We start from the raw sequence: 26,860 nt of genomic DNA, 5'->3' as shown, positions 1-26,860 counted from the left end.
AATCTGTCTCAATAATTATGGAAATGATCTTTAATACTTCACCACACGGACGTCTTCACGTCAGGATATTTTATTTTACCCGTCAGTAGAATCAATAAAATCTGTTATGTATTTTATGCTTCACACATTCTACCGTTTGAACTTTTCCATTTAAACAAAAATGTCTTGAAATGTTTGAACCTCGAGAGAGAAAATGTGCATTTCCCTCCATTGCCAGGAGGGCTGACGTGTCCGCGAGGACTTTGACTCATTGGGCTTCAGTGTTTTTCCTTTTCATGAACACCATCTGTTCCGCTAATATTTGTAGTGTTTTTTTTATGGGTCATTTCTTTCATCAGTTTAAAAAAAGAGACAATTTTAAACACGAAAAAACGTATTGTTTTTGTTCTGATGTTGTTTTTTGACAACACGACATCAGACCCATTAAACACTGTCAAAGCCTCATAAGAGGAACAAAACCATTTGAATCCTGTTTTGATTGTGTGATAATAATGATAATAATATCTTCATATTAGAGGCAGCAGAGTGCTGCTGATTCTGAAGTCGCTCATGGCACCGAGGGCTTTGAAGCGTATCATCTATTTACAGCCCACGAAAACAAAACTTCAGCTGAGAGGATTCCTCACTGCACCTTGTTTTAATAAAGAAGAGGAAGGAGAGCCGCCTCCGTCTTCCTCATCACGTCCACATCATCTGCAGCGTTTCCCTGTGAATCCGCGAAGCAACAAAACTTCTACTTCATAGAGATGTAAAAAAAACCCAAAATACACGATTTACAGACGCTAGTGGAAGTTTTTATTCTTAGAAGTGTTCTTTTATTGGTAAGAACCTGCTGAATGTTTGAATGTTTGTTTGCACTGATGCCGCACCGGATCCCAGATGTGAAGTGTCTCTCTGGTTAACAGTGGCAGCTGCGGCTCGCAGGCACACAAGCTTATGGCTGAAATATTCAGAAAACATGTTGTTGTGAGTGAGAACGTCCACCACCGCCGGTCACTTCGTCCAAAACGGCCGATCCTCGTTCCTTTTCGGCGCGTCGCACGGCTCCAGACCGGAACCGTTAAAGATTGAAATAGAGAGACAAAGAATAAAAGGACAGACTGCAGCGGCGGCGGGAGTCGGACTCAAAAGAGTTCAACCGCATCTTGAACGGAGTCCCGGAGATACTGAACTGGCAGAACGACTCGCAGTCCTGAAGTCGAGTTTCGTTTCTGGCATCTTTGATCTTCGTGGCTGTTTTTTCTCTGCTGTGTTTTTTTTTCTTCCAGATCTTAACTTTTGTCCTGGTATGAGGTATCTGGTGGAGGGGATGGGGGGTGGGGGTGGGAGGCTGAGCACAGGTTGAGGCTCATCCCTCCCGGGACACCTCCACTCCCCCCGTGTTGCCCTCCTGTCAGCGTCGGAGGGCCCCTGCTTTGAACACTGGCCGTCTGTCGGCGCGTGTTTCCCCCCTTCGGCTCGGGCCGCCGCCGCACAGAGCTGCGATTCTGCGCCTCGACGTCGCAGCACAACAGCTACCTTCTTTTCCTCATTTTGGTTTCCAGGCGGCCGAGCTCCTCGTAGGACTGGTAGAAGACTTCCAGCTCGCGGCCGCCCCAGCCCCTCCAGACACACAGGCACCACTCCATGTTTTCCTTATGAAAGCCACATACAACCGTGTCCTTCGCCACGAGCGCCGCCTCCTCCAGGATCCTGGGAGCAGGAGAGAGGGAAGGAGTGAGATACGAGGGGAGACATCGATCATCGGAGAGACAGAGTGTGATGCAGTGTGTGAGGAGGGAAGCTAAAACTGGTGCAAACATCTCTCTGCACTGTAATTAGTTCTTCCTCGAAGGTGGTGGCAGTTCTTGGAAGAGATTCCTCCGAAAAAAGCCACCGCGGACACTGAACGTACTGTTGGTCCTGTTTACCGAAAGTAAAGAACCAAATCCTCTGTTACAAAATGTCTGCCTCTCTTAAAAAAAGAAAAAAAAGAAAGTCAAATGAATCAAAGAATTCGAGACAAATCAATCCACTTTTAAACTGTAATTTGTAATTTATGAGGACTGTGACGCAATGCATTTTGGGAGGAAAAAAGGGCTTCTGCATTAATCCATGTATCCTGAGCTCAACCGCATGTATAATGCAGAACAACCAATCAGCGACCAGCAGTGACGTCGCCCGTCGGTTTGTGAACGTTATGAAGCCTCGAGTTCGGAATTTGGCCGGCGCCATCTTGCTACTTTGGAGCGGTTTGAAGCAGGAAGTAACCATATTTGGATGAGCTGGGGGCGGAACCAGCGGTGGATCCGACCGATCTGATTGGAAACCTGACGATACTACGTCCCGCCCACCGATAGCTGTAACCTGACTGCACCACAGGCCTGTCAATCAAACAGACACGCCCCCAAAAACAGGTCTTCTTGAATCTTCTTTTCTAATGAATGAGGGATTATTTTCAGATGGACCTCCAGAAAACTAATAAGAAGGAGTGACTTTAGCTAACAACACCGAGATAACTGATGGACACATTTTATTCACTTTGGATTTGATGAGAGAAGTTGAATGGGAGTCTATGGAGCCGGAGGCTTTTTGGAGCCGACCTCTAGTGGCACTCGCTGGTATTGCAGCTGAAGACACTTCTGGATCAGAACCATTTTTCGGACCATTAACGACCTCGTGACCTCCAGATCAAGTGAAGCTGCACTCTGTGAAGCCCTGAAACATTGTTTTCATCTGAAAAGATAAAGAGCCCATACATTCGCTAAAGAGGCAAAATAAACAAGACTTCAGGCTAAAAGATTTGCGATGCAGTGAAAGTGTCCTGTCAGCATCCCGGTCCTGCTCTGTGATATAAACGAAGCCCTGCAGGCCCGAGGACTCCTCCTCTACCTGAGCCGTGTGTTACAGGTGCAGCATGTCGGATAACTGCTTATTAAGGACCCTTTAGAGTAACCGTTTTATTGCCTGCTGCTAAAAGGCCGCCCTCCACTCCCCACCCTCCCTCACATAGAAGTCCTTTCTGCCAAAAGGACCAGCTGCTGGCCTCTTTACAGAAATAATTACAGACTCAGCGAAGCCCCATAAGTACACGATGAAGGATTTTGCAGAGCTTTATTGAGGCTGCATCAGTGGACTGATATATAGCTGCGTGGTGGCTCCGCCCCCAGCGGTGAAGGGTATAGAAGGAGTGTATTCATCCCTGCACATAGGCAACATGTCCAGCATGCACACACACACACACACACACACACACACACACACACACACACACACACATATCCAGGACTATTTCTCAACATTTGATATGTTTTCTTTGGTCTATTTTCATTTAAATACAGGTTTACATCATTTTGTAGGCTTATAAATGAATTGTTCACTTTTATTCACCATTTAAACGTGTAAATGTTCTTTGTGCCTTCCACAAACTGCAGCCTGCACATGTGAATGTATGATTCTGTAAAATGTAAAGGACGGACATGTTACCGACGGGATGTCAAAGATTCAGAGAATTACTTCGGCATTATGACACACATGTATCTTTGTTCCAGAAATAGTGTGTGACAACTTCACATGAACTTAACTTGTCTTTCTGCTGAGAACTTCAGATGTGTTATAGACATGTAACTCTCACTAACTGAAGGAAGTTATTCATTACACAGTTAGACAGCTTCACTAATCCTAAACCTTTTTAAACGAAGAAATTCCCCACAATGTCCACGTTGCATTCAAAGTGACACTTAAACACATTAAAATGTCTGCGGCCTGATTCCTGTCGCCGTGTAGCTTTCTTTAGAACTACGTCTCCACTGATGTTACCGGCTCTACTACACTCTACTTTACTGGATTTTGTTTTCCACTGTCGATGTAGCCCCTCAGCGTTACTATGGGGACACTGACGCTGTGACATCATTTTCCATATCACCTCGACAACAGAGTTCAGTTCAGCGGCGACTTCGTGGTTCTTTTTGGAACTTTGATTGATTGACGGGCTTCATTCAACACTCACTGGGTGTTTGAAGACATTTATCTACCTGTGCAACAAATATTTATACAGAGTCATGTTACTGATCTGTTGCCAGTTAAACTAATAAGTTGTGAGATGTTTCACCAGGTGTTTCTTTTAAGCTTTACACAACTTTTCCCGTCTTCTGTTGCTGCCATGAAATTCAAAATGAGTCTATATTTTTCATACAACAATGAAATTTCACAGTTTTAACGTGTCTTTTGGTCTATTTTCAATAAACAATTAATTTATGTTATCTACAAATCGTTGCATCCTGTTTTTATTGACACTTTACGCAGCGTCCCAACTTTTTTGGAAACAGGTTTGAAATAAACTTGAAGAAACATCCGATCAGTGGTCTTTGCAGCAGCAGAAGGGGCGGAGCTACATCTTCATCACTGGTGTATCGTAAAAAGGTTTATACACAATAAGGGGGGTTAAGGAGAAGAAATCAAGACCAATAAGTAACTTATTACCATTAATTCTCAAATGTCTGTTATTTTTACAATTACTACGTAGTTTACCAAAATTAATGCCACTTGTACAATAAAATCTTTTGAGCTTAAGCTGATTTCTATCATTTATTTACCACACAAATTATGCAGTTAATTTAATTCTCTCCTGAAACTTTGTTTAATTTACACTCACTAGCCTCAAAATATTGCAGAGATGTTTCTTACTTTTTCTTTTCTTGTGTATTTTATTTTAGAGTCGGGTCACGGCGCTACAGATCTTAAAGCCAAAGGCCTTCGTACTAGTCGGGAGGGAAGAGACCGTAAAACCTGCTTATGTCGGTTTGGGTTCAACCTCGGTTGCCGCACGTCGCCCCATTTCTTTTCTTTTGCTTTTCATCCCATGTGGTCCAACTAGAATATAAATGAATTTGGATTGAAAAAATTTTTTCTCACATTTTTCCAGATTTGGTGTAAATGCAGTGAAAAGAGCTGCGTGGAGGTGGAGCAGATGAGGAGGCAGCGGACTGCAGCTTCGTTGTATCCGCAGAGCTCTGAGTCAGCAAGCTGCTGCTGGGTAGAATTTCACTGCTGATGTATCTCCGTCTTCAGCAGGAGTGACCGGAGAGCTGCAGACGTTGTGACGAACACCTGCTGCACCGACCGAACACCACGCCAACGCATCTACTACACAACCGAGCCAATTAACAACCCTACAACTCCTTATATTCACGAGGCGCTCTGCTTATATCATGAAGTCTGGTCACCCTCCATAGAGAGTCGTTTACAGTCGTTCCATCCTACTGGAGACCTCGGGTTCATTTTAACCAATCAGCTCGCGCCGAAACTGTCCGACACTCTGCCGCTGCTGCAAAAAAAAAAGAAGTATTTTTTCCTGAGCTCAGCGTGTTTTTAAAGTTGAATTTAATGACAGCCAGCACCTTGACGAGGGGCTGAGCGTTTATTCAGCGTTTTTTTTCCCCGGTATTAGCACTGCACTCGTCACTGTCACCAGCCGTCCAATCACAGTGAAGGAGGGGCGGGACAAAAGCGGTCAACCACCGATACTGGTCGCTGATCGGTCCGCCCTTCAGAGTGGCTGCAGACGTTAATACGAGTTCCAGACAGTTATCACAGAGAAGGAAACTGAAGCAGTTGAAGGTGCAAATTCACTAATATATGTTGTAAAATAGTTTTTAATAGATTGTACCAACATGCAAATTATAGTATTCTGCACGGTGAAACTACCTCAAACTGCCTGGAAAGGTTTTTCCAGTTCTTCAAGGTTATAACAAAGTTGACTGATGAATGCTGAAAATCGCTTCAGTGGACAAACAATTAAAAATAAACAAAATGAGATACATCTCATCTTGTTTAACAGTCAATAAACAGAAGAAAGTCGGAAAACAAACAGAATTTATCCATTTTTTAAACGTTGAGACAAAATTTGGTCTCAATAAATAAACAAGTTGAATCATTATTACTTTACTGATTCAACCATGTGCTACAAAACAAACCAGCAGGCCTTTAAATCCTCCATTATGTTTGGTGAACACTGATTAACAGCAATTTTAATGGAAATAATGAACTTACCCCAAAGAGGAGCATCCAGGTGGACTGAGGACAGCGATGACACGCCCCCTCAGCTGGTTAGCATGCGACTGGAGCTCGATAACCATCACGTCACCTCCACGCCTGCAAACCAACAACACACACAAACATATTCCCTTCTTATCGGAGCGATGCGTGATGATGCTGGAAAAGGTTGCAGGGTCTATTTTTTTAAATCCAAACCACGAGTTGGCTGAAATAACTTTAATTAACCAACATTGTCTTGAAGAAGAAGCTGCGTTGTCATTAAAATGCATGTCCCATCGCAATATTGTTTACAGAACAGCAAGTAATCACACAAACGGATTAAATGGCCAAGTTTCCGTGAAACAAACATGTTTCCGACAATCTAACGACAATGTTGACTGGTTTTGATTAATTTTTTTTCCCATAAAATTTTATAAAATCATATAAGTGGTGTGAAGACTTTTTTATATTTTACTGATTTATGTAGATTTATTTTTCCAGTGTGTTGTGAGTGGGTGAATGGTGAGTGGGTGAGTTGGTGAATGGTGAGTGGGTGAATGGTGAGTGGGTGAGTTGGTGAATGGTGAGTGGGTGAGTTGGTGAATGGTGAGTGGGTGAATGGTGAGTGGGTGAGTTGGTGAATGGTGAGTGGGTGAATGGTGAGTGGGTGAGTTGGTGAATGGTGAGTGGGTGAGTTGGTGAATGGTGAGTGGGTGAATGGTGAGTGGGTGAGTTGGTGAATGGTGAGTGGGTGAATGGTGAGTTGGTGAATGGTGAGTGGGTGAGTTGGTGAATGGGTGAATGGTGAGTAGGTGAATGGTGAGTGGGTGAATGGTGAGTGGGTGAGTTGGTGAATGGTGAGTGGGTGAATGGTGAGTGGGTGAGTTGGTGACTGGTGAGTGGGTGAGTTGGTGAATGGTGAGTGGGTGAGTTGGTGAATGGTGAGTGGGTGAATGGTGAGTGGGTGAGTGGGTGAATGGTGAGTGGGTGAGTTGGTGAATGGTGAGTGGCTGAATGGTGAATGGTGAGTGGGTGAGTTGGTGAATGGTGAGTGGGTGAGTTGATGAGTTGGTGAATGGTGAGTGGGTGAGTTGGTGAATGGTGAGTGGGTGAATGGTGAGTGGGTGAGTTGGTGAGTTGGTGAATGGTGAGTTGATGAATGGTGAGTTGATGAATGGTGAGTGGGTGAGTGGGTGAGTTGGTGAGTAGGTGAATGGTGAGTGGGTGAATGGTGAGTGGGTGAGTTGGTGAATGGTGAGTGGGTGAATGGTGAGTGGGTGAGTTGGTGAATGGTGAGTGGGTGAATGGTGAGTGGGTGAGTTGGTGACTGGTGAGTGGGTGAGTTGGTGAATGGTGAGTGGGTGAGTTGGTGAATGGTGAGTGGGTGAATGGTGAGTGGGTGAGTTGGTGAATGGTGAGTGGGTGAGTTGGTGAATGGTGAGTGGGTGAATGGTGAATGGTGAGTGGGTGAGTTGGTGAATGGTGAGTGGGTGAGTTGATGAGTTGGTGAATGGTGAGTGGGTGAGTTGGTGAATGGTGAGTGGGTGAATGGTGAGTGGGTGAGTTGGTGAATGGTGAGTTGATGAATGGTGAGTGGGTGAGTTGATAAATGGTGAGTGGGTGAGTTGGTGAATGGTGAGTGGGTGAGTGGGTGAGTTGGTGAGTTGGTGAATGGTGACTGGGTGAGTTGGTGCTTTATCTTGTACCTGGGGATCCAAAGGGTTTCGTTGACCAGCAGCACGGTGAAGGCCTGCAGTTGAGGCATCGAAGCCTTCGCGGTCTCTGCGGCGTCCCGGTCAGACTCGGGGTTGACAGAATCCCGAGTCCCGCCGGTCTCCTCCAGGTCTGCAAGCGGAGGCGCTGCGCGGCCACTGGCCAACAAGCTGAGGTCTTCGGCGCTCGAGCAGTTGGACCCCAGCGGCTCCACAGAGCCGTTGGACGATAAGGAGCAGTAGTCTGTCAGAGAGTCCCAGTGCTGGATGATCTGTGTGCCGGCGTCCTGACTGTAGATCAGTGTCACTTCTCCGTTGGCCCACTCCTGTTTCTCATTGTGGTCTGTGGCGATGACATCACGGGTTGCCACGGTGCTCATCCCTGCAGGACGCTGTACACCAAAGACGTCCCGGAGAGGATTGACGTCTCCGCAGCTGAAACCATGACATGATTTCAAAAATCTAAAAATGAATTATGTCTCAACTGAAAAATGGACCATATTTTCTTCTGCTTCGTGTAAAAGAGGAACTGTGAGTTTTAGTTTTTGTTGTTAGTGTTAATTATCTAATTAGCATTAGATATGTCAGGTTTACTTACTACACATACAGTTTCAAAATGATACATCTTTTCTGTATTGATTATATTAAATAACAGCTCACATCCATACTATGTGCCAATAGTGATAATATTATATCTGTAATCTACCAGATAAGCCTGCCTGGTGTTTCCTCTTGAGAGGAAACTAAATTCATTGCAAAAGAGTCAAATGATTCACAGATTTCCAACAAATGAACACAACATCCATTTAGTGAAACTGTTCTTTTGATCTTTAGAAAAATAAAAAAGCACACAAAGATCTCTAAAACATTGTTGGTTGTCCCGTGTTACTCCACGTCTGACCTCCACTCACCAGTACTTGGCACAGAGCTGGTACGAGGCGGCGTGGTACAGCAGCAGGGTGTTGATGTGGTTGTCCAGAGTCCACACGGCCTCCTCCCCCCACAGGCTGAAACTGGTTGCCATGGATACGATGGAAGACGGCGGGCTGTAGGGCTCCAGTCTTTGAACCGCCTGAAGACTCAGACAGTCGACGACCAGCACGCCGGGACCGTTGGAGAACCACAGCTGATGAACACACACGGGACAGGAGGCGTGTTTGACCTTCTGAGTGACTTGATGACGTCGTGGATACGTTTCTGACGGATCGCGTGCTCTCACCTGCGACCCGCTGCTGACCAGCGCCATGCTCCTCACCGCGTAGGGCTTCTGCCTCGGATCTGCGTCCTTCAGACCGAACACTGTCTTGTTGAAGGTGTGCGAGCACAGGTAGATCTCCCCCTCCAGAGGAAGGTCGTCCACCAGCGTGTACACTGCCACCAGGCCGTCCGACATCCCAGCAAACACCTTGGCCAGGCTCTGAGACAGACAGTTCATATTTCATTTACATCTTAATGATCCTCTCGTAGTAGAAAACACAGTGCCGTCATTTAAATGTTGTCTCATCGATGGTGTACTTGTGATTGACATGGGTCTGTAACTTCTGACTGCGTAGGTTGATGAAAGAGTAACAACAGAGATGATTGTCGGCTTTATTAGAAGTTTGCAGTGTTACAACAGCAAGTGAATAGTGGAAAAGAAATAATAAAAAAGACCAGATATTTAAAAAAAAATATATGAAGATCTGTGTTCTCGCAGCAGACTTTGTTGTTAAGTGTGACAGCAGCTGGTGGAAGGATCTCAAATCAGATCAGTCAGATCCACCGTTGGCTCCTCCCCCGGCTCATCCAAATATGGTCACTTCCTGCTCCAAACTAGGGAGATGGTTGACGGGCAGAATCTGAACTAGAGGCTTCGTAAAGGCTGTTTGGGGGAGGAGCCAGCGCTGACCCGTTCTGATCGGAAACCTGACGATACTATGTCCCGCCTACCGATAGCAGTAACCTGACTGCACCACAGGCCTGTCAATCAAACAGACACGCCCCCAAAAACAGGTCTTTTTGAATCTTCTTTTCAGAGTTCAGAACAACATCTCACCTGATCTCTGGCTGGAACAGGAAACAGGCAGGTGATGATCGCTGGGCAGGAGAAGTGTCTCTGGGGTTGACTGATTGGACACATGTCCTTCAGACTGTAGATGAACACTTCCTGTTCCTGTCACACGGACACACAAAACACAGGGAGTGATTCGGCTGCAAAAGGAAATGGAGCTGAATGTTGTTCCATGTTGTGCTGTACCTTGGTGGCCATCCACAGAGAGTTAGAGATCTTCATCTGGCAGCTGATCCTGCTGCCTGGACAGGACATCCTCTTCACCGCCACCTGGCCCTCCTCCACATTCACCACGCTGTAATTCCTACACGACACACAGGTAACAGGCTGAAACCAGTTTGTCCAAATCAGCGAGTAATGTAACCCACAAAGTCAGGCATGCTGGAAAAGGTTTGGAAAAAATACTTTGGAACAATTTCGGGTACAAACAGGAGCATCATGCTTGATGAATGGCTGAACAGGCAAAGCATTTTTTTTACAACTTCTTATCCGTATATTTACATATGGAGAAGTCAGACAGTGCTGCTACCTGTACGGTTTAGAATAAACCGCCTTAATATCATATTTGAAACAAAAAATGATGGTTTCGTGTGGACGCTCGCGAGTATTAAGACTCGTCACGCTGCTGGAGGTTATTTCATTTTACCGAGATCCAAAACGACATCAGCTGAAGGTACAGCAATTACATTACACAATAAAATAATATCTATAGTTTACTTTTTTATTCTACTTATGAACTACTTCAGTGACTCTTCAGCATTTCTGGTGTGTCAGCGTCTCATTATGTTAATTGTTGATATTTATCTCGTTGGCTCAATCTTTGTATTTTCTTCGTTTTTGTGTCATTTAAAATGCATTCATGTGTTATGTTTGTCTATTACATGATTGAATAAAGTGTATCTGTGTATCACCATGTAAATTATGAAGAGTAAGAGGATCTAATGGGGATCTAAATAAACAAACAAACAAACTTGAGAGTTGTTCCACTGGATTTTTTTTCTTTAACTGTTTATCACCTCTTTTTCCTGTTTTTTGTGCTGTTGTAAAAACTGAATTTGCCCCTTTGTTTAATGTCTTATTTAATCTAATTTAATGTTAATAAAAACAGGCATAAAGTGGTATTAAAGTAGCGACGCTACAAAAGGAAATGGATTACTCTAAAAAAGTGTACAGAAAGGATGTGACACACATTCAGGCCGAGTCTACTGACATACTTTAGTATCTTCAATGTTCAATTTTACAATCAGTTTACAAAACGGTAAATGATGATAAAAGAGCTCATCTACACCAGAGTGAGTAGAAGGATTAAAGACAGAGAGGAGGATGTGTGAATATTGTCCTGACACAGTGAAGGAGTTAACAGCAGTAAGAAGCCAGCAGGAGTCAGCGGTGATGATTAACACCACCTGCACCACCAGCTGCTTCCATTTTCAGAAAGTAACCTGGAATCCTACTGCGGCACAAAGTCGACAATGGAGCGTCCGGCACCGGGGAGCCACGTCAGTAACACGTGTGTTTTAAACATTTAAAAAAAAAAAAAAATCAAATATAGGGTTATGTGCTTTGCAATTCTATGTTTATTTTACATTTTGCACATCCCAAGTTTTTTGGGAAACGGGGTTGCACACACAATGATGGTTGAAACAGAATAAACATCCATCGCTGGAGGCAGCAAGTTTGATGCTGAACGTGCTACATTTCTGAAGAAGTTTAATGCAAACGGTGGCGATGAGTGACGGCTCATAAAGACTCTAATATAATAATGTCTGGGGTCATCAGATTATCATGCGTACAAATCAAATAAAAAAGTAAATAAACACGATGAACACGTGATGAGAGAAGAGTTGATGCAACAAGCATTTAACAAAATGAGACATCTTTGTTCAGTCATTCCTCATTTTAATATGTCCTTAATTAGCCTGCTTATGACGTATTTCACATTTGTAATGAGTGACACTTGAGTTTGTAATTCACAACCCGAACTGACAGGTACGGGTTGTATCATGTCGGTTCAGAGTATTTTCATTCTTCCAGCAGGTTTGAGAGGATCAGGCTCTGCGCTGTGGTGGATAAATGAATGAGGTGCAGACAAGGTAAATTAAAAACCCCGGGGAGCCTTTGGTGAAACAGCCTTTGCCTTCATTCAACAAACAGCTGCTTTATCGCCAACAGTTCAATTTGAAATTAAATCTCTCCTTTCTGTACAGTTCAACTGCGCTCGGCAGCATCACGGAAGATATTTCTTTCTATTGGATATTGTTCCTATTGCTATTTCCAGGATGCATTCGTGCTCCCACTGCTGAGAGAATTTGGTCATACGTGTCCCAGAAAACCTCCAAATGTGGTCTGAGCAGATGAGGCCTCAAAGTGTCCTCGATGTGTCTTGGGTGTGTTCACGCCTTACGCTTACTTTGACCTGACCACGTGACCGGACCCCCACGACGTATGTTTTTGTGAGGTGCGAACATGGTGAATGTATCATTTCAGGCGCCTATTTGTGGACCTTTTATCTACTTTTAACATTATGCAACCCAGAATTTTAGCAGATATACTGGCCACAGAATTTCCTTTGAAGCTGGATTGCTTTCATGGATTCTTGATATTCTTAGCTGTTTAGAGCAGGCACTGCATTTTCTGACAAAATTATAACCGCAGGCTTCCCTCCAGGGATGTGTTTTTGTCTTCTTTATTGTTTATTTCATACACCAACCCCATGCACCAGCACTTTCCCAAATAGGCATATTATTAAGTAGGAAACCTTCTCAAACGCTCTCCTAAACACCACTAAATCAAAACAAATGTCCACTGGTTTTAAAAAGATGCAATCCTCACACCAAACTTTCAACAATTGGGGGCCACTCCAAACAAACTAACAACCACCTGAACCAACCAACCAACCAAAATACCAACCAACTAACCAACCAGCCAAACAAACAAACAAACAAACAAACAAACAAACAACCAACCAACCAACCAACCAACCAAACAGCTAAACAACCAACCACCCAACCAACCAACCTCAGTCCCTGGCTCCATCCTTCCAATCACGGTAGGCTAAAAGGATCCCCTCACTTTGCTCTTCCTTTAATGGCGTTTGCCACAACTATAAATATTGATTACATTGTCATTGTATTGTTATTGATATTTATAGCGAAGTCCTTTTTTTGTATACTTTGTTTTGACATATTTTAATGAGATTTTTCTGTGTTTGTTTGCATTTTTATCTCACATTTTATTATTGCATTTTTTGTGTTTGTAAAGTGTACACAAACTGAACTGAAATTAAAAATTAACGATTATCTATCTAAATATCAATATCCATCTACGGTCCGTCGATCCTTACTGTTGTAGGAGTGAAAAAAACTGAAAACCTTAATTAATGACACTAATGAAGCATTTCATGCAGATCATTGATTTTTTAATTATTCTGTAATTATGCATCAAGAAAACTGAACCAAATCATATTAAATGTGGATGACACTGGCACAAAACCTTGCAATAAAAAAAAAAGAAAAGAAGGGTTTTTAGCAAAGAGAAGAGCTGAAGACAAACCTGTCTCCTTTGTCTCCGTCCCAGAACACAGCGGCGTACCCCTGCTGCTGCGACAGGAAGAGCTGCGAGTGGCTGTCACAGGACAGCACGTATCTGAGGCAGGGGAAGCTGGGATCCTGCATCTGCCGCACACACTGCATGGCCACCGGCCTCTGCACACAAACACAAAGTCCTGTTTCAATCAATTCTGAGGACGCAGACTTTCATTTCCTGAAGACTTACCGCATCGTCACCACTATTTGTCTTGTCCTGACCTAAACTTAAGTTGAACCTAAAGTCACAGGCTGCGTTCCAAGCGACGTACTTCCCTTAGTACACTTACATATGGTATTCAATTCAATTTTATTTATATAGCGCCACAGGTTATTTCATGGCACTTAACACATTAATGTCCTGACAGCAGAACTTTACAACATTATACAGAGAAACCCAACAATTCAACAATTACCACATAAGCTGGGAGGGAAAAACTCCTCTTTAAGGGAGAAAAACCTCCAATAGAGGGAAGGAAAAACTCCCTTTAACAGGAAGAAACCTCCGACAGAACCAGACTCAGAGGTGGGCGGAGCATCTGTTAACAGAACCAGGCTCAGAGGTGGGCGGAGCATCTGTTAACAGAACCAGGCTCAGAGGTGGGCGGAGCATCTGTTAACAGAACCAGGCTCAGAAGGGGGCGGAGCATCTGTTAACAGAACCAGACTCAGAGGTGGGCGGAGCATCTGTTAACAGAACCAGGCTCAGAGGTGGGCGGAGCATCTGTTAACAGAACCAGGCTCAGAAGGGGGCGGAGCATCTGTTAACAGAACCAGACTCAGAGGTGGGCGGAGCATCTGCCTGACTGGTAGACCGGCAGAGAGAGAAAAGGACAGCATAGAGATCCAAGACATGAGTGGAGGTATCCTCACATGTTAGTACGCTGAGTTGTGTTGTACTTGATGTTTTTGACAGGGTAGTGTTGTTTCAAATCGCACACTGCTGTACTGCTGCACGTACATATTGTCAAACAAAGATCTTTGAGATTGTATCTTTAACCCAACTCAAGAGTTCATCTGACAAAGTTTATGTTTTACATTTTGGGGGATTTGCCTTTTGTCCCTGAAAATAAGTCTCACCGATGTGACTGTGTGAACACTGTGATGGAAATCATGGAGATGAGATAAGGCTGCCTGTAATCTCACGAGGGCTCAACTATAAGGAGCACATTGGTTCCGATAAGGGTGAGACTGCGTCCTTTACTTGACACTGCCAGACAGAGTCAGACATGTTGTCTCCAGTGTGAGCACAATCAACACTCATCATGGAAAATTAGTTCATGACCTTTACCCCACATTCAGGGAGACTCAAAGTATGTCAGGCCAAAACAATAGTTTCCTTGACCAACACATTTACTGTATATTCCAACAGCAATACAAGTACTCACACACACACACACACACACACACACACACACACACACACACACACACACACACACACTAGTGCTCGAGAGCAATCGTGAAAATAGCACATGCGTACATGTGTGGTGTGGTGATAACTTTATGACATGCATGCACTGCATCTGCTTCTTTGTCTTTTTTTTCATCAAGTCCAAAACCACGACCATAATTACGACAGGGTCGGGTCGACAATTAATATAATAATAATAATAGCTTTATTTATGCAGCACTTTTCTTGACAAAGTGGCAAAGTGCCTCACAAGTGACAAAAACATCAATATAATCGCAATAAAAAAATTAAATAAATGAAGCCGTCCTTCATTGTGGCCTAAATACTACTGGAACAATGTGGTCCTCTGAATGTGGTCTGAGCAGACGGGATCTCAATGTCTTTGTTGCTCTCATATCAAAGTATTTAGAGCCGTCCACTTGTGATTAGATCACCAAAGACGCAATTTTAATAGCAGGTGTGAACGGGGCCTGTGTGCAGTACAGTACAAGGCTCACCTTCTCTGGCTTCGTGTCCCAGCACTGAGTCAGCAGGCGTTGGAGGCTGTAGAACTGAACCTCCTCTGGACTGCCCAGCGCCGGCCGGATACCTTTGGAAAGCTTCTTCGCTATCTGAAGCTGGTGATGTCCCAGAGTCGGCCTCCGTCCGGACAGCAGCTCATACAGCACCATACCGTACGAGAACATGTCCACCTTCAGTTGGTGATGAGAGAAGATACTGGGTCAGTGTCACATTTTGCGTTGCCTGTGAAAAGTTTGGGCATCAAAAACCAGGTAAAGGAAAAGATCTTGGTTTGGTTTTAAAGTGACACGACCCTGGTTTGGTTAGATTTAGGCATCATCAAAACTACTTGGTTAGGGTATGCAGGGAATATAGGTATGCTCTATTGCAGGTACTTTCGACAGGAAGTCTGACCTTCGTTTTCACTGGAGGAACCAAAACCAGGGCCTAAATGAAGCTCTTTCACCTCAAATAATCCCAAATGGGGCTTGTAGCATTGAATGTAGCAGATTGGTTAAGTACACTGGCATTTTCTAGTTCTATTTGTGGCTCTATGTTTGGGTTAGTGAAGTGTGGCAGAATGAATCAGACGCCTCTGTTTGTACTGCATGATAGCAGTCTGAACAACTGCTGCTTAAATCTTGTCACAGTGCTAAATATGCCAGAAAAGTGTTTTGAAAGCTGAAGGGGGAAACATTATTTCCCCATGTTGCACTTATTAACGGGGGGGGGGGGGGGGGGGGGGGGGGGGGGGGGGGGGAATGGGGAGAAGGTGACTAACACCGATTACCTTCTTGCTCATTTAGCTTGTAAAGATGAAACCGATATCTTAGGACCAAAATACCTGAGGAGATTTCAGTCTGAATTGGTATACACAGATAATGACTGGAGGTCACAGACACCAAGGAGAATTCCCAGAATAACTGCAGAGGTAAACAGTCCTGCAACCCTAAAAGCATGAAACTACTTCTGTGGTGATATCACTTGTTAGTGGCTCCAGATATACTAGAAGTCTGTGGTATGCTATGGCGTCACAGGTGCAATGGAAAACTGCAGCATATTCTTATAAGGAAGTCCTCCTGACCGCCGTTTGACGAGTGTAGAACCGTCTTACTCTATATTTGATCTCCCGTTTTTGAGACTCCATCCTCTCACAGTTGTTAAACTACACATCTACCTACCTGGCATGTTTTCTGTTAACATTTCAAATTTCCCTTTAAAATGAGCAAAACAATACTTTTATCACCTACCTACAATGATAATTAGTTTTTTCTTTATTCAGAAATATTTACACTAACATCTCACTGTATTGGTCAAAGTTTTATTTATTTATTTCATGTATATAGCTTGTATGTGTGTATTTACACATTGGTCCTTATTTCATTTTTTTTTTAATTTTCCCCCAAAATTGGGAAAAAACTTTTTAATTCTATTCAATTTTTAATTGTATAATTTATTTTTGTGTGTACTTATCTTTCTTACCTGTATTCTTAAGCTGCTGTGATGACTAAATGTCCCTACGGCGGGATGAATAAAGTCTGTTTTGTCTTTTTGATTTTATCTTAAAATTATATGTATTGGTAGTATTAGCCTTCAAATTCATATCTCTGGTAAACAACACCCTGTGTAATTCTTTTTCTTCTTCTTCAAATTTAGCACTCAGCTCGTTGTACTCGACAAACTATTTTTACCAATGTTTTGTTGCCAAAATATCAAAATAAAAAAAAACAACCAAAAAACAAACCCTTTAATTTAAAGAGTCGCGACCAATTCTGAAAATGTATTAAAGTACTTTTTTTAACTACTCAGAAAAATGTTACAAACAGTATGATTTTGAATATGATGCAATGTGCCCAACGTGGATTTTATAAGATATTATGAAGATACTAATAATCTCAGTTTAACAATTTGAGAAAAAAATTGAATTATTGAGTATTTGGTTGCTTTAATGACAGCATGCACTCGAGCCGGCATGGACTTTACAAGTTTGTGAAAAACCTAAAAACCTAACAACCAATCCAGAATCATTTAACAATGTTCCAAAGAGCTTCCGGTGATGTCAGGAATGTTTGGCCCCCGTTCAATGAGGTTAAGGTCAGGTGACTGAGCAGGAAGGTCCTTAACAATCTGCACTTCTTGGTCTTCTTTGATCTTCAAGTAGGTCTTGCAGAGCTCTGAGGAGAGTTTGGGTTCTTTGAATCCTTCTCCACAAAGACGCAAACCAGAGGGTGGAGCATATCTCTGATGAATGGACGCTACTTGTTGGTCAGGGTGGAGTTAGTTCGATGAAGGTTTCCAACTAGTAGGCAAAACACCCCAAAGACTTTTTCTTACTTCCTGCGCAAACCGTCGCAAAGCAAACCGATGCAGTTGATATTTTCCTTTGGTATTTTCCAACCCCCCTGTTACGTCCACTGGGGTGTTTGTATACCTGCCTGCTCTGATTGTTCTCTTTCAGGAAAACCAACCAACAATCAACTACTTTCTAAACTAATGTCACACCAAATACCCCTCCTTTATGAACAAATATGTATTTATGTTAATTAGTTTCTCTCTGCACATTTCAGCACCAACATTCATCTATAAACTCCACAGACAGTGAAAAAGACAACGTTTGTGTGCCTTTAAGTTGCCAAAGTTGTGCACACAGACCTCTGCAAAATCCCAAAACTCCTTTCATGCATGCTGAGCTTTGCTTTATTCACTTTGCTCCACAATTTCACAAACTGCGGAATATTGCTGATTGAATAGTGTAAAAAAAAAAATACAACTTTACTGCACCAAAGACAGGTCCTGTAACAGGTTGGATTAATAAGATCGGTTTAAATTCAGTTAAATTTATGCACATCAGGTTTTGGTAGCTTTCCCTTGATCTGTTCCAGTGAGCTCCAAACTTTTGGACTTGATATCTCTAAGTCAGACTGCTCAAACATTTCCTATTAGCCTCAGCTGAACTTTATATAACGCCTCTTTCTCACTGTTTTATAGAATGTATATGCAGTGAAGGGCTTCCATGGCGTGCATGGACATGAGGAATCATCACAGAGATAAGTCATGTGACTTACTATACACATTCAAAGCATAGCATTTATAAGCAATCTCAGCTACAACCACGTGATGAGCACTCAGCCGGTCACATGCTATTTTTTTTAGCTTTTGTGTTGCCTTTTTTTTCCACACAAAGCATGTTGCTAGCATGAGGAGAGATTCTGCGTTGGTGCTGCATTTACTCATCAGACCTCCTTAAGCATTCAAGGAATCAAATTACCTGGATGATAATTATCAAGATTATTTTAGCCAGATGATATTACAGTGTATCAACCTTAAGTAGTTAGACCAGGATGGAGGACTAGGGCCCAAAGGGTTGCACGTAATGGAAAGATACTTCTCTGTGAAAGCATTAATAGCCACTACGCTGCTTCTTTGATAATTTTAATTCCTTTCCTGCTCACTTATTCTCTCTCCAGCCTTGTATGCTTCTGATGAGAATAGTTAAACCTCATTAAAAGTAAAAAAAATAATATCCAGGAGAGGAGGAAGGTTGCCTGACTGGCTGAGGTCAGCGGTAGAGGGGCAAAAGAGGAGAGGAGGAGGCTCACAGATATATTCCTCTGCTCTTTGAAACGTTTCACAACCTCAGAGGGGTCTGGGGAGATTATAGCAGACCTACAGACAGCTGTGCTCACAAGATACGCACTGACATCTCAATCATGGTGTTATGAAAGATTTCTACTATTTGAAGATAATTCAAATTTTTGGGGTATTTAGTATAAAGTGCACTATTTAATTTGGCTGTGAGGCAGGACTGTCCGTGGTTAATGTTGTGGAAATCTGGCGAGCACTTGTCAAGATATCTTGGATGTAAAGACCAACCGACAGACTTCACCAACCTCACTGCAATCCCTATAAATCACAATCAGCAGCAATATTCATAAAAATGAAAATAAAAAACATCATCAGTGTGGGTTAAGAAGAGGTGGGCCATACCTTCCCATCATACACGATGCCTGGTCGGATCTCAGGAGCCTGGTAACCCGGTGTGCCCTCCACCCCCAACGCCCCCTCGTGGAAGGATTGTCGGGAAATGCCGTAGTCAGACAGTTTGATGTTAACGGGATCTTTCACCTGAAAGAAGACACAACAATGATCGAACGAGCTGAATCAGATGACAGAAACAGCTCATTAGATTTTGTTTTATGTTTATGATATTTTGAATGAAATACATGATAAAACAGGAAAAACAAATTAAGCAAGTTTAGGATTTTTTTCTTTCCTGAAAATGTTTTGTATGTTAATGTACTTTTTCAAAAATATATCAATATTTTCAACAAACTAAAACTAAAAACTTTCTTATGGATTTCTTCTTGGTCATTCACATACACACCTCCAGAGACCACACCAGGATGTTGTCGGATTTGAGGTCGCAGAAGATGATGCTCTTTCTGTGAAGGTACGCCAATCCTGTTGTAATCTGATAGGCTACTTTGAAGGTGAGCATGTGACCAAGGGGCATGTACCTGGAGCCTGCAGAGACCAAACAACATCACCTTCCACTCACACGGGAAACAGGCTTCAACACCAAAGTTTGAGGAAGGAAATGACATCATGAAAATGTCTCGGCGTGCCTTTGCCTTTGAGCTGCTCCTCCAGGACGGTGTTGAGGCTACCCAGGGGGGCTAACTGCAGGGCGAAGCAGAGCGGGTGAATGCTGATGCCCACCAGAGGGACAATGCAGGGATGCTGCAGAGAGTGCAACATACTGGCCTCCTGGCGAAATTCAGAGAAGCTCCGACAGGTGTTGGCCGACTGCAGGTGTTTCAACATGGTGTCTAAAGGCAAAGAAGAGAAGAACAAGAGGGATGACCCGGGTTAAACAGATGGTACTGGTTCTGGGAGCATTTTTACCAACTCTGTATTCCCACTTCAATTTTTACGTGGAACTATTTCCTTTATGTTACTGACAATGTAAGGTTTGTGATATGACCATCAGTTTTTTTAGTTCTTCCGACTTCCTGAGAATTCAAGTTTTAACACACACACACACACACACACACACACACACACACACACACACACACACACACACACACTGGCCGCCACACACACACACAGACGCTGTCATTGTATCTGTGTGGCGGACAGTTCTGTATCTTTCTAGATTGAGTTTTCCTTGGATAATGGACAATCAATAATCGAATGTTTACGGTCCAGACAAGTGAAGAGTTGTTTGGGCCAAAATTAAAATCTAGACATTTCATGACCGCCACATGCAGCAGGTCCCAGACCTTAAGCTCCACATTCACAGTCATCTTGTATTCGGCCATCAGATTTAGTTTGGAACAGAGGATTATGGTAGGTTGTAATTTGTAATCTGTGCTCCTCAATTTGTTTCCCAGGTCACACAAATATGTTTTTGTGCAAATCACGCTGTAGCGCCCCGTTGTGTAATGCTAGCTTTCAGAACACAGTTTATCTTAATACTGCTTCAGGGGCTTTTTCCTCCTAGCAAGTCTAAAAATCTTGGATGCATGTGGTAACGAAACCAAACGTACAAATATCAAGCTGATGATTTTTAAACAATTTTAATAAAAAAATATATTAAAGAATAGGCCTCTATACCCGTGTCACTGCTGATTGTCTGTTGTTGACACTTCTTAATATGGAAACGTTTGATGGCCACAGGCTGGTCACTGTATCGGGCTCGGTAGATGATGGTCCCACTGCCACCCTGGCCGAGGATGTTATTCTTCTCCTCAGAGTACTCCAGCTGGTCCTTCTCCAAAAACAGCCTAACACACACACACACACACACACACACACACACACACACACACACACACACACACACACACACACACACACACACACACACACACACACACCACACACCCACACACAGGCTCTCGTTTATCATGGAGTCCACAGCCTGGAGCACTGGCATCCTGGGCAACTTGCTTGTTTACTGCTTTACCCACAGTCTGATGAGGAAATATTAGTTTCATTTCTTTGTTCAGTACAGAGAAAGATCCATGTTGTGATAGTTTATGGCTCAGCACACAAATGGGGGGGGGGAAGGGACAGTAAATAAAAACAAAATGTTTTGTTTGCACATTTGTTTCTTACAAATTAAATTTCAGACAAAGAAAATAAAAATATCACCAAAATGCTATTGAGAGCTGTACTTCAGACACATCAGTTTTAATACTTAAGTTTGACAAATCATTCTGTTGATTACATCTCTAAATATCTTAACATCTGTCAACAAATGCACAACAAAAAAATTCAGATTGTCCAGAATTGTAACCTCAACATTAACCTGGAAATTTTTTTTTCCTACCGTACAGACTAACTGGAACATTTCTAACCGCTTCAGACTGTCCTCCACCATTAATCATCTTTTGCTGACAGGCTTTTAATGTTCTGCTTCAGCTGCAGGGACAATGTAAACCAATCAAGGTAATGTAGGATAGCTGCCTATGAGTCCACATATGGCCACAATTTGGCAAGTTATGATACATTTTCATTAAAATAAGCTATAAATTGACTTCAATGAACCATAGACCTCCAGTCTGAAAGTTGACACTTTTTGATGTGAATTATGGTCTCCTCAATGGCCAAAAGTCTGGACACAAATCTGCTGGAACAATATTCCTGCAGTTCCTGTTAAAAGAAAAAAATATGTTACGTCCGTAACCCCGGTTCTCTGAGTAGCAAGAGTGGATACGCCCCATTGCATATTCACAGTAGCACTTGTACCATTACACCAGCCCTGAATGGCGGGCAGTCATCACGTCCATATTGGGGCCCCAAACCTTTATATAGAAGTGATGTTTCCTTGGATGTCACGCGACCCAACCAGAATCTGAAGGCCTGAGCTGGAGAAGCTCAGAGTTACAGCATCCGGTATCCAACGAGAAATCTCTTTCTTGTTGGTGGATTTGCTCTTGTGGCCCAGGACACAAACAACTGCTCCCGCTTCCTGAAAGCTCTTTTCCTCTCCACATAAGCATGCAAAGCACGAACTGGGCACAAAATACGCAGCTGCTCCACTGAGCAGTAAGGTGGGAGCTGAAAAGCTGACAGGTCCACTACTGAGCATGTATTAACCACCTTTGGAATAAAAGCAGGATTAGGTTTCAGAGTCACGCCGCGGTTCCCAGGGTTCCTACAAGCAGGATGCACAGACAAAGCGTGACATCACCGACAAGCTTAGTCGTAGCAAAGGAACCATCGGAGACAGCAGTTTATAGTCTGGATGTTTATAATGGTTTGAATGCAGGCCAGGAGACCGTCTCCAAAACAACAATCAAAGAGACTCTGACTCACATTAACTGCACCTCCTTCATGATACAACAAACTGAGAGATGCTGACTGACCGATCTGAAAACAAAACCAACGTAGCAAGCGGAAACAGCAGCGCAGCTTAATAAAAGAAAATTCATTTTTCTGGTCAATTAAACCCTGCAGAAAGAAAAACATTTCAGAAGTTTAACCCTGGAAGGTCATTTCCTTTATCTTAGCACACCATTCTTCCACTACTTTCCGCCCACAGTGATACAGAGACCTGGCGGATGAGGCCTTGGCATTTTGAAGAGTGTGAATTCTATAGTTGATAGTGTGAAGCCACTCACGGGCCACGGGGCCAATCTCTTCGGGTGGCCGTGAAACAGGGTCGGGCGACGACTACCAAACTGGCATACCACGATGCAAGATGACATCGGGGGGAATTTCTTACATTGTAGCACATTTGTGTCACCACAATCAGAAACGTCTCTCTCTGTATCTGCCTACCCATGGTGCTCTTCACCACCAGGCAGTCCAGCTTCACCATCAACAATTCCAATACAGGCCGTATGTGACCTGCTAACCCCACCCTAAAACTCAGCAGAGTGGACCTGAAGGCACCCACTCCCTCGGCTGACGGGGAGACCAATAGGGGACTGATATTAATGTTGGACTCAGAGAGGCTAAAGTCGTGCTTCGGCGTCAACACACCCTTTTCCCTGAGCAGTGTGACACGCTGAAGGACCGCCCACTCAACTGCACCAGCAGCAGAAATTATATCCAATAGAAAAAGTGTCCCGCGAGATCTTGTTTTAAAGTGCAAACTAAACTGCTCAGCAATTATTCACTTGGTTGCTATTTTAATAACCAAAAATACCATCTTATGAAGTGCCATAAGCTGCAATACCACCGAGTGCCACTACATGTCGGCTCCAAAAAGCCTCCGGCTCCAAAAAGCCCAAAGCCTCCGGCTCCAAAAAGCCTTCGGCTCCATAGACTCCCATTCAACTTCTCTCATCAAATCCAAAGTGAATAAAATGTGTCCATCAGTTATCTCGGTGTTGTTAGCTAAAGTCACTCCTTATTAGTTTTCTGGAGGTTCATCTGAAAATAATCCCTCATTCATTAGAAAAGAAGATTTAAAAAGACCTGTTTTTGGGGGCGTGTCTGTTTGATTGACAGGCCTGTGGTGCAGTCAGGTTACAGCTATCGGTGGGCGGGGCGGAGTATCATCGGGTTTCCAATCGAATAGAGTCAGATCCACTGCTGGCTCCTCCCCCAGCTCATCCAAATATGGTCACTTCCTGCTCCAAACCGCTCCGAACCAGCAACGATGGCGACGGCCAAATTCCGAACTCGAGGCTTCATAACGGCCGTTCACAAACCGACGCTTGACGTCACTGCTGGTTGCCGCTTTGTTGTACTAAACCAAAACTTTTTTTTTTTTTATTGGCAGAGGGTCCAGGTCTGACTACAGTAAGCACTCTCTGGGAGCTTTAATGTGTTGTTCATCAGATAGTGAAGCCTTGAGCTGTACAGCGGATGAGTAAGACTGCTTGATTCTTCCTCTTAAATACCTTGAATGGTAAAATTCAAGTAGGAGTGTTTTGCATGTGTGTACATCAAAATGATTAAACATAGTGTAAAAGATCCCTGAGAGGAGTTCTATCGTCCTCTAATATTAAACCAGTCCTGATCTCCTTCCTGATATTAAGTCAAAACACTTTCAGGGCCTCATGTATGTACACAGTATAATCCCACGAGTTTCAGTGTGTTTACCGTGTAGGGAAGTCGGTCATGAAGAGTTCGGGGACCAGCTCCTGGAGGGGAACCGGCTGATCCGGGTGCTGAGGACAGATGATGTGCTCCTTCTCCACAGCAGCCAGCACACAGTCCTCCATGTTGAAATAATGAACCCTCGCTTCTCCTCTTCCTCCGTCATCCTCTCCACGTCCTCGGCTCTCTTCAGTTTGGCCCGACCCGCTGGCGAGGAGCTCAGTCTGCTTCTGTTGGCCCAGTGAGGTACAGAGAGAACAGGGGGCGTACTGCTCTATGAGAAGACTCCCGTCGCTCTCACTGGCTGTCAGAGCTGGAAGTGAGGACAGAAAACACGGATGTGAGTCGATGTTTATTGGACATGTTGCACACCAGCTACGAATGGTTTAGCCAGTCTCAGTTTTAAGGGAGGGAATTTCTTTAATAGATGTCACTTGGATTGAAGGATGAACTGATTCGATTTTGGTGGTCTTACGTGAAGGTCACTAGTTTAAATATATAACAATAATTTTAGTTCAAATATACAATAATATGATACCTGACTTCGTGTGTTGAGTGAGTCAGATGTTAATCTAGTTCAGTATTATGAAAACCAGCTCCACAGAATAATATATATAAAAAAAGAAGAAGATTGAAATCATATCTGATGAATGACAGCTGGTTACTGTGTCCACATCAACGGGGTCGTTCACTGACCCGGGAACCACTGTTCAATCAGAGAGTTGACGTGGTCTGTGATGAACGCCATGGCGGAGAAATCCCTCATCTCTGATTGGCAGATGATCTTTATGCCTCCGCTCTTCTTCCTCTTCCAGTTGACGTCGGATGACTCCACGCTGAAGAGACATAAACACACGCCTTAAAATCCTCTCTGTTCATCATTTGTCTCGTCAGTTACAACCCGCTCTCCTCTAACCTGAGATAACCTCCATCGAAAGTGACCAGCAGCCCCTCCTTCCAGTAGATGGTCTGGCTGCGTCGGACTCTGAAGGTGCTGCAGCGGTTTCTCTGCTGGCTTCCAGCGAAGCTGTAGATCACAGAGTTCCTGCTATGCTGGATCCTGGTGTGTTTAGTTTTCAGCTCTAATGACTGCGCAGACACAACATTTAAAGCCGTGAATGATAAGAAGCTGAAAATGTGGAAGTCAAATTGGTTGAATGATAGGAAATGTGCGGGTTCGGTACCTGCAGGTCCATCTCAGTGAGGCTTATGAGCATCCTGGCGATGAAGCGCTCCCAAAATCCTGCAGGAACAAAGCTCATCTTGAAAAGGCGTTGGAGGGTGTTGTTGGTCTGCTGGCGGAAGCCGTGGATGTCCATGGCTGGCTTCGGGGGGAGAAGGTGAGGCAGCAAATAGCTACAGCGAGAGCAAAGGTAAAATGAAGAACACGTTTACTATTACATCATTTTTGAAGAAACTTTTTGAAACTATTTTGTTGTTAGCGGGTTGCCTTCACGTTAACTCAGCATTTTTTTGCATTGCATGAAGACTTATGTTACTCGCTCGTGAGGGACAGCTAATTGTTTAACATGTCCCATATGGATGCTGAGTGCTAAGGGCTTGAATTATATCCTATGTGGTTGGCGGGGGGCGCTAGTATGTCATTAGGTTTTACGGAGGTCTGCGTGATGTGTACTAGTGTTTTCTGGGGCATCACCAGGCGGTTGCTACACAGTTAGGTTAGGTTAGGTAGTTACTTTATTAATCCCCGAGGGGACATTTTTTCGCTACAGCAGCATACAGGAAGCAATAGATAATAATAGAATAATAGAAAGCAATAAAATAGCAGTAAAAATATTAAATATAAAATATAAAATGCACAGTATATACAGTACAGTATATATCTATATATATTATATTCAAACAACCAAGAACACAGACAACAGTGTTATTGTTGTGTGATGGATTTTGCCAGAGGTGAGTTATTGTACAGTCTAATTGCGGTGGGCAAGAATGATCTCCTCTATCTGTCCTTGTGACAGCGGAGCTGAAGGAGTCTTTTGGAGAAAGTGCTCCGCTGTCCCTGCAGCAGGTGGTGGAGAGGGTGGTCAGGATTATCCAATATGGATAATAGTTTGTTCAGCGTCCTCCTCTCCACCACCTTTTCCAGACTGTCCAGTTTGTAGCCGATGATGGAGCCGGCCTTCTTAACCAGTTTGTTAAGTCTGTTGGTGTCACCGGCTCCAATGCTGCTCCCCCAGCAGACCACAGCGAAGTACAATGCACTGGCCACAACAGACTGGTAGAACATCTCCAACATCTCGCTGCACACATTGAAGGATCGAAGTTTCCTCAAGAAAAAGAGTCGACTCATCCCCTTCTTGTAGACAGTGTTGATGTTGGTCTTCCAGTTCAGTCTGTTGTCGATGAACACACCAGGTACTTGTACTCCTCAACCATGTCCACCTCCTCTCCCTGAACTCTTAGCGGTTGTGGAGCCGTCGTCTTCCTCCTGAAGTCGACCACCATCTCTCTGGTCTTGGCCACGTTCAGGAGCAGGTTATGTTGTTGAGAGACTATTGCT

At 43.6% G+C, this 26,860-nt stretch overlaps 1 protein-coding gene across 1 annotated transcript in view; it reads right to left on the bottom strand.

Annotated features, from left to right (window-relative positions):
* Positions 1-427: 427 nt before the first annotated feature.
* Positions 428-26,860, bottom strand: part of lrrk1 (leucine-rich repeat kinase 1) — a 65,720-nt gene continuing 39,287 nt past the window's right edge. Inside the window, exons 22-38 of the mRNA XM_069172884.1 lie at positions 25,521-25,692; positions 25,253-25,425; positions 25,033-25,172; positions 24,340-24,649; positions 20,896-21,065; positions 19,902-20,105; positions 19,661-19,800; positions 19,264-19,401; positions 15,273-15,467; positions 13,330-13,481; positions 9,964-10,081; positions 9,763-9,879; positions 8,947-9,144; positions 8,639-8,853; positions 7,722-8,162; positions 6,031-6,132; positions 428-1,692 (exon numbers count right to left, since the gene is read on the bottom strand). Of these exons, the coding sequence (XP_069028985.1) occupies positions 1,515-1,692; positions 6,031-6,132; positions 7,722-8,162; positions 8,639-8,853; positions 8,947-9,144; positions 9,763-9,879; positions 9,964-10,081; positions 13,330-13,481; positions 15,273-15,467; positions 19,264-19,401; positions 19,661-19,800; positions 19,902-20,105; positions 20,896-21,065; positions 24,340-24,649; positions 25,033-25,172; positions 25,253-25,425; positions 25,521-25,692 (3,163 nt within the window). The 3' untranslated portion in view covers positions 428-1,514. The remainder of the gene's footprint in view (positions 1,693-6,030; positions 6,133-7,721; positions 8,163-8,638; positions 8,854-8,946; positions 9,145-9,762; positions 9,880-9,963; positions 10,082-13,329; positions 13,482-15,272; positions 15,468-19,263; positions 19,402-19,660; positions 19,801-19,901; positions 20,106-20,895; positions 21,066-24,339; positions 24,650-25,032; positions 25,173-25,252; positions 25,426-25,520; positions 25,693-26,860) is intronic.

The sequence above is a fragment of the Embiotoca jacksoni genome, unplaced genomic scaffold, assembly GCF_022577435.1.
Source record: "Embiotoca jacksoni isolate LCO1_2020_lvr unplaced genomic scaffold, fEmbJac1.0.p SCAF_56, whole genome shotgun sequence".
Lineage (NCBI taxonomy): Eukaryota > Metazoa > Chordata > Actinopteri > Embiotocidae > Embiotoca > Embiotoca jacksoni.
Note: the sequence above shows the minus strand (reverse complement) of the source record. Positions and strands in the feature narration are given on the sequence as shown.